Source organism: Oncorhynchus mykiss, chromosome 3 (assembly GCF_013265735.2).
Source record: "Oncorhynchus mykiss isolate Arlee chromosome 3, USDA_OmykA_1.1, whole genome shotgun sequence".
Taxonomy (NCBI): Eukaryota; Metazoa; Chordata; class Actinopteri; order Salmoniformes; family Salmonidae; genus Oncorhynchus; species Oncorhynchus mykiss.
The window spans coordinates 28,209,306-28,223,311 of NC_048567.1; the positions used below are offsets into that span (position 1 = coordinate 28,209,306).

General features: G+C 43.8%; 1 protein-coding gene across 2 annotated transcripts in view; it reads left to right on the forward strand.

Annotated features, from left to right (window-relative positions):
- myom3 (myomesin 3) overlaps nt 1-14,006 on the forward strand; it is a 78,182-nt gene that overhangs the window by 33,466 nt on the left and 30,710 nt on the right. For both annotated transcript variants that reach the window (XR_005042478.1, XM_021595286.2), the window contains exons 7-11: nt 887-975; nt 1,758-1,802; nt 7,426-7,566; nt 8,556-8,717; nt 11,256-11,397. Coding sequence is in view for 1 of the 2 variants with exons in the window: in XM_021595286.2 (XP_021450961.2) it covers nt 887-975; nt 1,758-1,802; nt 7,426-7,566; nt 8,556-8,717; nt 11,256-11,397 (579 nt within the window). In the remaining variant the exon portion in view is untranslated. The remainder of the gene's footprint in view (nt 1-886; nt 976-1,757; nt 1,803-7,425; nt 7,567-8,555; nt 8,718-11,255; nt 11,398-14,006) is intronic.

The following is a 14,006-nucleotide window of genomic DNA, read 5'->3' on the forward strand; positions in this document are numbered from 1 at the left end:
TTGTATTTTAGTGCCTTGCTGCAAACAGGATGCATGTTGTGGAATATTGTTTATTATGTACAGGCTTCCTTATTTTCACTCTGTAAATTAGGTTAGTGTTGTGGAGTAACTACAATGTTGTTGATCCATCCTCAGTTTTCTCCTATCACAGCCATTAAACTCTGTAACTGCTTTAAAGTCACAATTGGCCTCATGGTGAAATTCCTGAGCGGTTTCCTTCCTCTCCAGCAACTGAGTTTGGAAGGACACCTGTATCTTTGTAGTGACTGGGTGTATTGATACACCATTCAAAGTGTAATTAATAACTTCACCATGCTCAAAGGGTTATTCAATGTCTGTTTTTTATTTTTACCCATCTACCAATAGGTGCCCTTCATTGCAAGGCACTGGAAAACCTCCCTGGACTTTGTGGTTGAATCTGTGTTTGAAATGCATTGCTCAACTGAGGGACCGTACAGATAATTGTATGGGTGGTGTACAGAGATGAAGTAGTCAAAAAGAATGTTAAACACTATTGTTGCACACAGAGTAAGTCCATGCAACTTATATGTGACTTGTTAAGCACATATTTTACTACTGAACTTATTTAGGTTTGCCATAACAAAGGGGTTGAGTATTTATTGACTCAAGACGTTTAAGCTTTTCATTTTTAATCAATTTGTACACATTTCTAAAAACATAATTCCACTATGACATTATGGGGTATTGTGTGTTGGCTAGTGACAAAACATTTATGTTTAATCCATTTTAAATTCAGGTTGTAACAATACTTTCTGAAGGCACTGTACATGAGAATGTTGGCATGTCTTGTGATTTAGCTTTGGGCTCAGCCTGGAGCCAAGATGGTGGCACAAACACATGAGTCATCACCCTTCCCCATCCCCAGGTGCTCTGTTGAGGATGCTGGGGAGTACAAGGTGGTTGCCAGGAGTTCTCTGGGTGAAGCTACTACCATTGCCACTCTGGTGGTCAACTGTAAGTAGCTGCTGATTCTGACAACTGTCATGGACATGGTATTCCTAATATGGACACCGTACAGACAGATTGCTCCTCTGCCTCAAATTCAGATAGATCATGTTAAATTGGTAACCATGTCACATTTCCCCCTTTCCTGCTCCATACTAGTCCATACTTGTTTTACTCAAGTGAGACAACCTAAGGGGATGCTCATTCATACTTCTATGGGATATAAATCACCATTCATCCGTACCAATTATTTCCAATTCATCTTGATCCAGTTCCATCTGCTGTGATGGTTTGCACCTAGATGACTGGCGTTCTATACCATATCAATAGCCTACACCTTCAATCTAAACTGATTAGTGCAATACATTACATGCCATTACGAGTGAAAAACCATGTGTAGCTTAGCACTTAGAGCTTTGGGCCAGTAACTGGAAGGTCACTGGTTTGAATACCCTACCAGACAAGGTCAGAAATCTGCCGATGTGCCCTTGAGCAAGGCACTTAACCCTAATTTGCTCCAGGGTCGCTGTACTGCTATGGCTGACACTGTAAAACAACACACTTCACTGCCCCTATAATAGGGGGGCAAGCACTCCTATTCACCTATCGTCCATATTTCACCTGCTCACGTTCTCCTTTCGATTGTTTGAAATAGGCTCAAGGGAATATTAGTTGTGACGTGTATAAAAGTGGCTTTACCAGGATTGATTTGTCTCTCTTTCTCCCTCCATCTCTCTGCACTCTCCACACCCCCCTCGCTCTCCTCCTTGTCCCCCCACTCCACGATTCAGCATATCAAGGAGCTGAGGCCGCAATCAAGCAATCCTGGACCCCAAGTAAGTTTCATGCAGCATCTAATGAAAAAATGTCCTTTTTAATTTCTCTGCCGCCTTTTGAAGTTCACTCTCGTCTCTTCCGCTAAGACTGAGCCTTTGAAGACACTGACAACTCTGAGGCTCTGCTGCATGTGCTCTGAAATGGTTTGGCTGACTGGATACAAGGATGGATTGAATGGCAAGGGGATGCTTATGGTTCATCGGAGTGTGTGTCGTGTGTGTGTGTGTGTGTGTGTGTCGTGTGTGTGTGTCGTTTGTGTGTGTGTGTGTGTGTCGTGTGTGTGTGTGTGTGTGTGTCGTGTGTGTGTGTCGTGTGTGTGTGTGTGTGTGTGTGTGTGTGTGTGTGCCTGTATATGAAGAGGTTGAATGGGAGGGGTAGGTGAACAAATCGCTGCCATTTCAGCGCCAGTCAGAGTCATGTATATTTCAGCACAGAGAGAGAGTGTGCAATTTGTTCACTTTTGCTGGCAGCTTGGCCTATATGTATAATGCTCCTAAGCCATTCTCCAGAGTTTGAGCAAGTAGAGAGGCTGGTTGCACCCACAGGGAGACCATGCAGAGTAGTGATTAGACACTGACTAATAACCAACAGCTTATTTATATAGATTGTTTAGCACTGCTCTGTTGCCTTAGTAAATGACTTGCTCTTCCTAGATCGTGTCAGCATCACACACAACTGGATCAAACTGTTATTGACAATAACAAACTCGCTGTATCACAGACTGTTTAAAGTGGTGTGCAAGTCACAATCAATGGACTCAGACAGTGGTGTCCTCTGCATGTTTGAAACGAAATAGCAATCATTCCAAATGAAGCTTTATCAGCATGTAATGCCATCCATACACACTGGCTGAGGAGAAAATGGGATTTGAATAGCAGAATGACATTAGTGTGGTGCTGAGACCTCATTTTGTCATGTGGAGCAGGGAGACGGATACTATTAGCCGATGTGGATTACTCCCTAGAACAAAGGGCAACCCCAGCACATTTATCATAATCATGACGGAGACATGCAGGGAATGACTGAAACAGAGAGATTGATGGGGAGAGATGGGGAGTTATTAAATTGATGCGCATCCAAGTGACTGTCCTGGTCTGTTATTTAGACAAAGATCATTATGGAAACACGTCGGCAACCTTTCAGATCTGTTGGTGGGAATGGGATCTGACAAGGCCTGGTAGTTTTCAGTCTTATCTGTCGACGGAAAAGGGGAGCTCCGAAAAGGAAGAGTTTCATGTTTGTAAATGAGCTTTTGTTGTTTAAAATACATTGTGAAAGAGATTGGTGTGTTTTTCACTATTTAAGCACGGCATGGGGTTGTTCAGTGACAGACATGTATTTGTTTCAAATCTATCACTTGATTGTTTTGTTTCAAAGAGACAAATAATCATGTTTTTTTTGCTAAATGCTATACATCCGTCTCACTCTCAAGATATGTAATTAGTACTGATAGGTTTTACACAGTCAAATGTAACAAAAAAACTCAATTGTTTCTAAATTACTGTACATATGACACATACAATATTCAAAACATGTTTTTAAAAACATTAATCAATACAGTAATATGAGATCTGTATATAAAACATTTACATTTGACATTTTAGTCATTTAGCATATGCTCGTATCCAGAGTGACTTAGAGTAAGTGCATTTATCTTAAGATAGCTAGGTGAGACAACTACATATCACAGTAAACTATACAGGATACAAACATTCCATTCAAGCTACAAAGTGGATGTATAGCGTTTTGCAAAACAATAAAAACATTCATACTCATCTAAAATCTGAGAACAGTAATATTTTACACACATATGAAGGTACCCATAAGCAATCATTTAGGACGAAAAAACACAAATGTGAAACAATTGTGGATATAGCGTTTTGAAAATAGTTAATAATTCATGTAGTGCATTCGGAAAGTATTCAGACCCCTCAACTTTTTCCACATTTTGATTTGTTATTTAAAATTGATTATAAATAAATAATACCCCACAATAACAAAGCAAAAACATAAAAAAATGGAAATATCACATTTACATACAGTGCCTTGCGAAAGTATTCGGCCCCCTTGAACTTTGCGACCTTTTGCCACATTTCAGGCTTCAAACATAAAGATATAAAATTGTATTTTTTTGTGAAGAATCAACAACAAGTGGGACACAATCATGAAGTGGAACGACATTTATTGGATATTTCAAACTTTTTTAACAAATCAAAAACTGAAAAATTGGGCGTGCAAAATTATTCAGCCCCTTTACTTTCAGTGCAGCAAACTCTCTCCAGAAGTTCAGTGAGGATCTCTGAATGATCCAATGTTGACCTAAATGACTAATGATGATAAATACAATCCACCTGTGTGTAATCAAGTCTCCGTATAAATGCACCTGCACTGTGATAGTCTCAGAGGTCCGTTAAAAGCGCAGAGAGCATCATGAAGAACAAGGAACACACCAGGCAGGTCCGAGATACTGTTGTGAAGAAGTTTAAAGCCGGATTTGGATACAAAAAGATTTCCCAAGCTTTAAACATCCCAAGGAGCACTGTGCAATCGATAATATTGAAATGGAAGGAGTATCAGACCACTGCAAATCTACCAAGACCTGGCCGTCCCTCTAAACGTTCAGCTCATACAAGGAGAAGACTGATCAGAGATGCAGCCAAGAGGCCCATGATCACTCTGGATGAACTGCAGAGATCTACAGCTGAGGTGGGAGACTCTGTCCATAGGACAACAATCAGTCGTATATTGCACAAATCTGGCCTTTATGGAAGAGTGGCAAGAAGAAAGCCATTTCTTAAAGATATCCATAAAAAGTGTTGTTTAAAGTTTGCCACAAGCCACCTGGGAGACACACCAAACATGTGGAAGAAGGTGCTCTGGTCAGATGAAACCAAAATTGAACTTGCAAGACGTTATGTTTGGCGTAAAAGCAACACAGCTCATCACCCTGAACACACCATCACCACTGTCAAACATGGTGGTGGCAGCATCATGGTTTGGGCCTGCTTTTCTTCAGCAGGGACAGGGAAGATGGTTAAAATTGATGGGAAGATGGATGGAGCCAAATACAGGACCATTCTGGAAGAAAACCTGATGGAGTTTGCAAAAGACCTGAGACTGGGACGGAGATTTGTCTTCCAACAAGACAATGATCCAAAACATAAAGCAAAATCTACAATGGAATGGTTCAAAAATAAACATATCCAGGTGTTAGAATGGCCAAGTCAAAGTCCAGACCTGAATCCAATCGAGAATCTGTGGAAAGAACTGAAAACTGCTGTTCACAAATGCTCTCCATCCAACCTCACTGAGCTCGAGCTGTTTTGCAAGGAGGAATGGGAAAACATTTCAGTCTCTCGATGTGCAAAACTGATAGAGACATACCCCAAGCGACTTACAGCTGTAATCGCAGCAAAAGGTGGCGCTACAAAGTATTAACTTAAAGGGGCTGAATAATTTTGCACGCCCAATTTTTCAGTTTTTGATTTGTTAAAAAAGTTTGAAATATCCAATAAATGTCGTTCCACTTCATGATTGTGTCCCACTTGTTGTTGATTCTTCACAAAAAAATACAGTTTTATATCTTTATGTTTGAAGCCTGAAATGTGGCAAAAGGTCGCAAAGTTCAAGGGGGCCGAATACTTTCGCAAGGCACTGTAAGTATTCAGACCCTTTAATCAGTACTTTGTTGAAGCACCTTTGGCAGCGATTACAGCCTTGAGTCTTCTTGGGTATGACGGTATAAGCTTGGCACACATTCTTCTCTTCAGATCCTCTGAACCTCTGTCAGGTGGGATGGGGAGCGTCGCTCCACAGCTACTTTCAGGTCTCTTCAGAGATGTTCGATCGGGTTCAAGACCGGGCTCTGGCTGGGCCACTCAAGGACATTCAGAGACTTGTCCCGAAGCCACTCCTGCGTTGTCTTGGCTGTGTGCTTAGGGTCGTTGACCTGTTGGAAGGTGAACTTTCACCCCAGTCTGAGGTCCTGAGCGTTCTGGAGCAGGTTTTCATCAAGGATCTCTCTGTACTTTGTTCCGTTCATCTTCGTCTCGATCCTGACTAGTTTCCCAGTCCCTACCACTGAAAAACATGCCCACAGCATAATGCTGGCACCACCATGCTTCACCATGGGGAGGGTGCCAGGTTTCTTCCAGATATGAAGCTTGGCATTCAGGCCAATGAGTTCAATCTTGGTTTCATCAGACCAGAGAATCTTGTTTCTCATGGTCTGAGAGTCTTTAGGTGCCTTTTGGTAAACTCCAATCGGGCTGTCATGTGCCTTTTACTGAGGAGTGGCTTCTGTCTGGCCACTCTACCATAAAGGCCTGATTAGTGGAGTGCTGCAGAGATGGTTGTCCTTCTGGAAGGTTCTCCCATTTCCACAGAGGAACTCCAGAGCTCTGTCAGAATGACCATCGCATTCTTGGTCACCTCCCTGACCAAGGCCCTTCTCCCCCGATTGCTCAGTTTGGCTGGGCGGCCAGCTCTAGGAAGGGTCTTGGTGTTTCCAAACTTCTTCCATTTAAGAATGATGGAGGCCACTGTGTTCTTGGGGACCGTCAATGCTGCAGAAATTGTTTGGTAGCCTTCCCCAGATCTGTGCCTTGACACAATTCTGTCTTGGTGCTCTACGGACAATTCTTTCGACCTTGTGGCTTGGTTTTTGCTCTGACATGCACTGCCAACTGTGGGACCTTATATGAACAGGTGTATGCCTTTCCAAATCATGTCCAATCAATTGAATTTGCCACAGGTCGATTCCAGTCTTGTTGTAGGAACATTTCAAGGATGATCAATGGAAACAGGATGCACCTGTGTCTAATAGCAAAGGGTCTGAATACTTGTGTAAATACGTATTTAAAAAAATAAATGTAAACCTGTTTTCATTATGGGGTGTTGTGTGTAGATTGATGAGTAAAACAATGCATTTAATCTATTTTAGAATAAGGCTGTAACATCACAAAATGTGGAAAAAGTCAAGGGGTCTAAATACATATAATGTCTCTCAAAACCTTTTCAGAAATTGTCAAATGTTTCTCTCAATCGCATGTCTCTCATTAATCCCATGTTTACCCCCTTGTGAGGGAGGCCTTTTCAGGAACAAGGGTGCATGTGTGCGAGAGAGGGAGTAAGTCTGTGTGTGTGTCCTTTGTGCTTGTGTGCGTGCGTGCATGCATTCCTGAAGATGAAAAATATCCCCCCTTCCATTACTAATACAGGCCAGTTGGCGTATCTGGGCCTTCGTCCAGTTAATTAAGGTTCCTCTTTGCTTTGTGCATTTTCACTCTGCTGCCACAAGTGAGAGAATCTGAGGGAGAGCAAAGCTTGTTACTTACTCATTGCTTGCTGAGAATAATGGGATCACACTAGTGTCCTCCATAGTACGCTGATGGCAAATCTCAACTTCATCTGACATAACGTCATCATGAGGCTGGAGATGTTGGGAAAACGAGATTATTTCCCCATCTATATGTTTGTTCTTGCTTATTTCTCTTCTTCTTTTTGCCTTCTCCTCCTCTTCTTCGCCCCAACGTTCCCACCTCCACCTCCCTTTCCCTCTTTCTTTTCGTCTTACTCTTCCTCCTCCTCCCCCCACCCATCTTCCTCCTCTTTTCTCTGTAGTTGCAATGATGGAGCGGGAGGCTCTGTTTGAGTTCAGCTTCCCTCCGACCTGGGCGAAAGAGGGGGAGAATCTGACCCTGCAGTGTGCCTTCTCTTCGGCCCTGCTGCCCTTCCAACAGGACGTGGCCTGGTTCAGAGATGGTGAGTGGAAGTGGATATTAGCTTTGTCTGTTACGTTTGTGCGGTCTTGTCAACTCTTATGGACAATGACTACAGGAGTTGGCAAGACACTACAAACAGATCTGGGACCAGGCTAGTATGAATCCTTACCCAATATCAACTGGCATTGGCATTGTTGGTTGTATCATCTGAACTGTATACATGCCATACTTTATACACTGAGTGTACAAAACATTAAGAACACCTTCCTTAAATTTAGTTCCCCTTTCACCCTCAGAACAGCCTTAATTCGTCGTGGCATAAACTCTACAAGGTGTCGAAAGCGTTCCACAGGGACGCTGGCCCATGTTGACTCCAATGTTTCCCACATTTGCGTCAAGTTGGCTGGATGTCCTTTGGGTGGTGGACCATTCTTGCTACACATGGGAAAATGTTGAGCGTGAAAAACCCAGCAGCGTTGCAGTTCTTGACACACTCAAATCGGTGTGCCTGGCAACTACTACCATACCCCTTTCAAAGGCACTTAAATCTTTTGTCTTGCCCATTGACTATCTGAATGGCAAACATACACAATCCATGTTTCAATTGTCTCAAGGGTTAAAAATATTTCTTTAACCTGTCTCCTGCCCTTCATCTACACTGATTGAAGTGTATTTAACAAGTGACACCAATTAGGGATCATAGCTTTCACCTGGATTTACCTCAGTCTATGTCATGGATAGAGCAAGTGTTCCTAATGCTTTGTACACTCAGTGTTAATTCAGGTGAATCTCCAAGAGCCTTCCCACTGGGCACAGATGTCAATTCAACATCTATTCCACGTTCGTTCAACAGAAATGACGTGGAAATGACATTGATTGAACCAATGTGTGCCCAGTGGGCTGTTTTTTGTTGCCTCAGCTTCTTTGTATTATTCTGATGCACGTCACTTGCGAGAGGGTGCTGGGCCCAAGAAAACTGGTATAAATGAAGTAGGACCCGCACACAGGAATGCCACCTCCCTCCCACAGGAGTTCAACTGCGCCAGTCCAGCAGGGTGGAGCTTCAGACCGCCCTTCGCTCCACTTCCCTCACCCTGAAGGGCGTGCACAAGGAGCAGGAGGGCATGTACATGGTGCGTCTGCGTACCTGGGAGGGGGTCAAAGAGCATAAAGCCTACATTTTTGTCAAAGGTAGGTTCTGGGATGTTTTGTGTGTATCTGTGGGTCTGGTGTGAGGTTGCATATTCCCTATAACATTCACAATAGCAGCTCTTGAGTTTGGAGTGTTTCTAGTTTTTCTGGTGAAAATGTGGCCACCATTACTTCGGTGGCAGTGGTGGGATTTTGGTGCCAGCAGGGGCACTATACCAACATTAAGGCAATAATAAGAAAACACAATGCCAAGAGCAAGGCAGCTGCCAGCTGACATGTTATGATCTTCAAGCAACTAGCCAACACTACAATTACAAGTCGCTTCTTCCCAAAGTTGCCTGGAGGCCTTGAGATACGTCTGGGTCCCACAGGTGTCTGTGGTTGGGTTTAGCAGTAGTGTGTTTCGAAACAAACCTAACACTTCCACACTTACTTGAAACCCACCAGATTCACAATCACTTCACAGTCACGTCCACTGAATGTCTCATGACTCCAGTCACCCACACCTCCCCACCCCCTTGTCCCTCCTCTCTCCCTCATCCCCACCACTGCAAACTCCCAGCCAGAGTAAGACCTCAATATAATTAACAACCATTGCACTGCATTGTATTTTCTGTCTTATTAAAAAATCTTGGTCCTTAACTCCTGCTGGAGTTAGAGTCATTAGGGAGTGGAAGTGGAAGTGGATTTTTTCTTTCTGAATTTGCATTACAAATGGGTGGTAAGAGAGAAGAGACAAGGGCCATGTTTGGTTAAGTCTTTTAGCTTATCAGAGGGAGAGATGGAGGGAGGGAGGGAGGGAGGGAGGGCAGAGGGAGAGAGACACACAGAGGGACCTCTTCACCACCGAGTACAGCAAAGTAAAATGACAGACTGAGGGTGTTTACTAGTTCAACATGGTCTCAATAGAATACGTCAAAATAGTGAGATGTCTGACATTTGACCGCAAGGACATTTATGAACAGTCATACTGATACCTAGGCAATTGGTCACGGCCTTAAAGCTGAGATCTAGGAAAAGTGAAATAGCGCCACTGGTCGCCCACGGCACATTTGTTATTGTTTTGTTTAACAAACGGAAGAGATGCCCATCCAGCGGCGTGTTAAAATAAAATCACAGTACCTACTCCGCTGTTCTATGGCACGTGCAATGATGTATTTGGTTGTTGTAATATCGCAAACGGCAGTTTCACCGCAATGGATTCCAACTTCAATGTCTCACACCTGCATGCATAAACTGTAAGAAGGTTGGAAAGACATTTTGCCTGACATTTCCCTACTCTTGTGTTGGTGCCAAAGCAACAGTCTCTCAAGCCTCAGAGAATAGAAAGCGGGTCTAAAACATGTCACATCTTATCTCTTTAATCCTCTTAACATAATTCCCTCGTTCCTTCTCTCTCTCTCCTATCTCTCTGTCTCTATCTCTCTCTCTCTATTTTTCTGAGTCTCTGTTTAGTGCTCTCCTTTGTGCTGTCTTTATAACTAATGCAGATTTGAGGACCTGTTAATCTTACCTCCAGACAACGCACCTTGCTTTCACATGGCTGCCCCAGACAGACATCGTGGGAGGGTTTAATTGAACTGCTGTGGATTACATTACCTTGCTGGCTTTTAATCCTCCCTCTCTCCCTCTCCTTTTTTTCCATCTCTATTTCCCTCTGCGTTTCTCTCCATGTCCCTGTCTCTCTCTCCTTCTCTCCGTGTCCCTCTCTCCCTCTCCTTTTTCCCATCTCTATTTCCCTCTGCGTTTCTCTCCATGTCCCTGTCTCCCTCTCCTTCTCTCCGTGTCCTCTCCCTCTCCAGCCTTTTCATTCAATTTCAATTTAAGGGGCTTTATTTGCATGGGAAACATATGTTTATATTGCCAAACCAAGTGAAATAAATAATAAACTAAAGCGAAATAAACAAAACAGTAAACATTACACACTAGTTCCAAAATAATAAAGACATTTCAAATGTCGTATTATATATATATGCAGTTTTGTAATGATGTTCAAATTGTTAAAGTACAAAAGAGAAAATAGTAAATATAGGTTTGGCTGTTAAATGGTGTTTGTTCTTCACTGGTTGACCTTTTCTTGTGGCAACAGGTCACAAATATTGCTGCTGTGATTGTACACTGTGGTATTTCACCCAATAGATACAGGAATTTATCAAAATTGGAGTCGTTTTTTGCTAAATCTTTGCGGGTCTGTGTAATCTGAGGGAAATGTGTCTCTAATATGGTCATACATTTGGCAGCTCAGTTTCCACCTCATTTTGTGGGCAGTGTACATGGTCTGTCTTCTCTTGAGAGCTAGGTCTGCCTTCGGCGGCCTTTCTCAATAGCAAGGCTATGCTCACTGAGTCTGTACATAGTCAAAGATTTCCTTAATTTTGTGTCAGTCACAGTAGTCAGGTATTCTGTTTAGGGCCAGATAGCATTCTAGTTTGTTCTGTTTTTTAAAATAAATTCTTTCCAATTTCCAAGTAATTATCTTTCTGTTTTCTCATGATTTGGTTTGGTCTAATTGTGTTGCTGTCTCTCTCCCCCTTCCTCCCCTCTTCTCACGCCTTCCCCATTCCCTCCCCTACTCAGATGCGTCTGCAGTAGTGTCCGGTGGTCCAGGCTCTCCTCTGGGCCTGAAGGTTTCTGATGTACAAAAGGACTATGTCTTCCTCACCTGGGAGCCTCCCAGTGCTGATGGAGCCTACCAGGTGGAGGGTTACTTTGTGGAGAGGTACTTTTCGACTGTAACACCAGTGTTTCACTAGTGTATACACCGTTATGTTATACTAGGGAAATTGTGTTTCCATAGCTAGGGCTGACAGGACTTGTGAAGAGCCACTGCATAATCAAAACAATTACTCTGTGAGAAGGTGTTAACGTTCAGTTAGCCATTGTTATTTAAATGTGAAGAGGCCTTTAGGGCTTCGTATGAATACCGTAACAAGGACATAGGTTGAGGACTCGTATAACCTTTTCACACTACTGAGCCAAGCTGTAAGATCAAATAGTCATATGGATGAGTGATGGCCGTGCGGCATAGGCAAGATGCAGTAGATGGTATAGAGCACAGTATATACATATGAGATGAGTAATGTTGGGTATGCAATCAATATATAAAGTGGCATTGTTTAAAGTGACTGGTGATTCATGTATTACATCCAATTATTAATTATTAAAGTGGCTAGAGATTTGAGTCAGTATGTTGGCAGCAGCCACTCAATGTTAGTGATGGCTGTTTAACAGTCTGATGGCCTTGATATAGAAGCTGTTTTCAGTCTCTCGGTCCCAGCTTTGATGCACCTGTACTGACCTCGCCTTCTGGATGATTGCGGGGTGAATAGGCAGTGGCTCGGGTGGTTGTTGTCCTAAATAATATTTTTGGCCTTCCTGTGACATCGGGTGGTGTAGGTGTCATGGAGGGCAGGTAGTTCACCCCCGGTGATGCGTTGTGCAGACCGCACTAACCTCTGGAGAGCCTTATGGTTGTGGGAGGAGCAGTTGCCGTACCAGGTGGTGATACAGCCCAACAGGATGTTCTCAATTGTGCATCTGTAAAAGTTTGCGTGTTTTCGGTGACATGCCAAATTTCTTCAGTCTCCTGAGGTTGAAGAGGCACTGTTGCGTCTTCTTCACCACACTGTCTGTGTGGGTGGACCATTTCAGATTGTCCGTGATGTGTACGCCGAGGAACTTAAAACTTTCCACCTTCTCCACTACTGTCCCGTCGATGTGGATAAGGGGGTGCTCACTCTGCTGTTTCCTGAAGTACACGATCATCTCCTTTGTTTTGTTGACGTTGAGTGTGATGTTATTTTCCTGACACCACACTCTGAGGGCCCTCACCTCCTCCCTGTAGGCTGTCTTGTCGTTGTTGCTAATCAAGCCTATTACTGTAGTGTCGTCTGCAAACTTGATGATTGAGTTGGAGGCATGCATGGCCACGCAGTCGTGGGTGAACAGGGAGCACAGGAGGGGGCTGAGAACGCACCCTTGTGGGGCCCCATTGTTGAGGATCAGCAGGGTGGAGATGTTGCTTCCTACCCTCACCATCTGGGGGCTGCCCGTCAGAATGTCCAGGACCCAGTTGCACAGGGCGGGGTCGAGACCCAGGGTCTCGAGCTTAATGACGCGTTTGGAGGGTACTATGGTGTTAAATGCTGAGCTGTAGTCAATGAACAGCATTCTTACATCGGTATTCCTCTTTTCCAGATGGATTAGGGCAGTATGATTGCGATTGCGTCATCTGTGGACCTATTGGAGCGGTAGGCAAATTGGAGTGGGTCTAGGGTATCAGGTAGGATGGTGGTGATATGATCCTTGACTAGCCTTTCAAAGCACTTCATGATGACAGAAGTGAGTGCTACGGGGTGAGAGTCGTTTAGCTGAGTTACCTTAGCTTTCTTGGAGACAGGAACAATGGTGGCCCTCTTGAAGCATGTGGGCACAGCAGACTGGGATAGGGATTGATTGAATATGTCCGTGAACACACCAGCCAGCTGGTCTACGCATGCTCTGGGGACACGGCTACGGATGCCGTCTGGGCCAGCAGCCTTGCGAGGGTTAACACGTTTTAATGTTTTACTCACGTTGGCCACAGTGAAGGAGAACCCACACGTTTTGGTAGCGGACCGTGTCAGTGGCACTGAATTGTCCTAAAAGCGAGCAAAGAAGCTGTTTAATTTGTCTGGGAGCAAGAAGTTGGTGTCTGCGACTGGGCTGGTTTTCTTTCGTAATCCGTGATTGACTTTAGACCCTGTCACATACGTCTCGTGTTTGAGCCGTTGAATTGCGACTCTACTTTGTCTCTATTCGGATGCTTAGCTTGTTTGATTGCCTTGCGGAGGGAATAGCTACACTGTTTGTATTCGGTTATGTTTCCGGTTGCCTTGCCACGATTAAATACAGTGGTACGCGCTTTCAGTTTTGCGCGAATGCTGCCATCAATCCACGGTTTCTGGTAAGGGACGGTTTTAATAGTCACTCACTCACCGAGTCAGCATATGCGTCAATGTTGTTGTCTGAGGCTATCCGGAGCAAATCCCAGTCCACGTGATCGAAGCAATCTTGAAGCGTGGAATCCGATTGGTCGGACCAGGGTTGAACAGACATGAGTACGGGCGTTTCCTCTTTTAGTTTCTGTCTGACACAGCTGTGATTAGAATCGATTCTCTTGGTAGATTACATGGTTGGCATTTGATTGTAAGGAATTCTAGGTCAGATGAACAAAAGGACTTGAGTTCAAGTATGTTGTTATGATGACACCACGAGTCGTTAATCATAAGGCATATACCCCATGCCCTTCTTCTTACCAGAGAGATGTTTGTTTCTGTTGGTGCGATG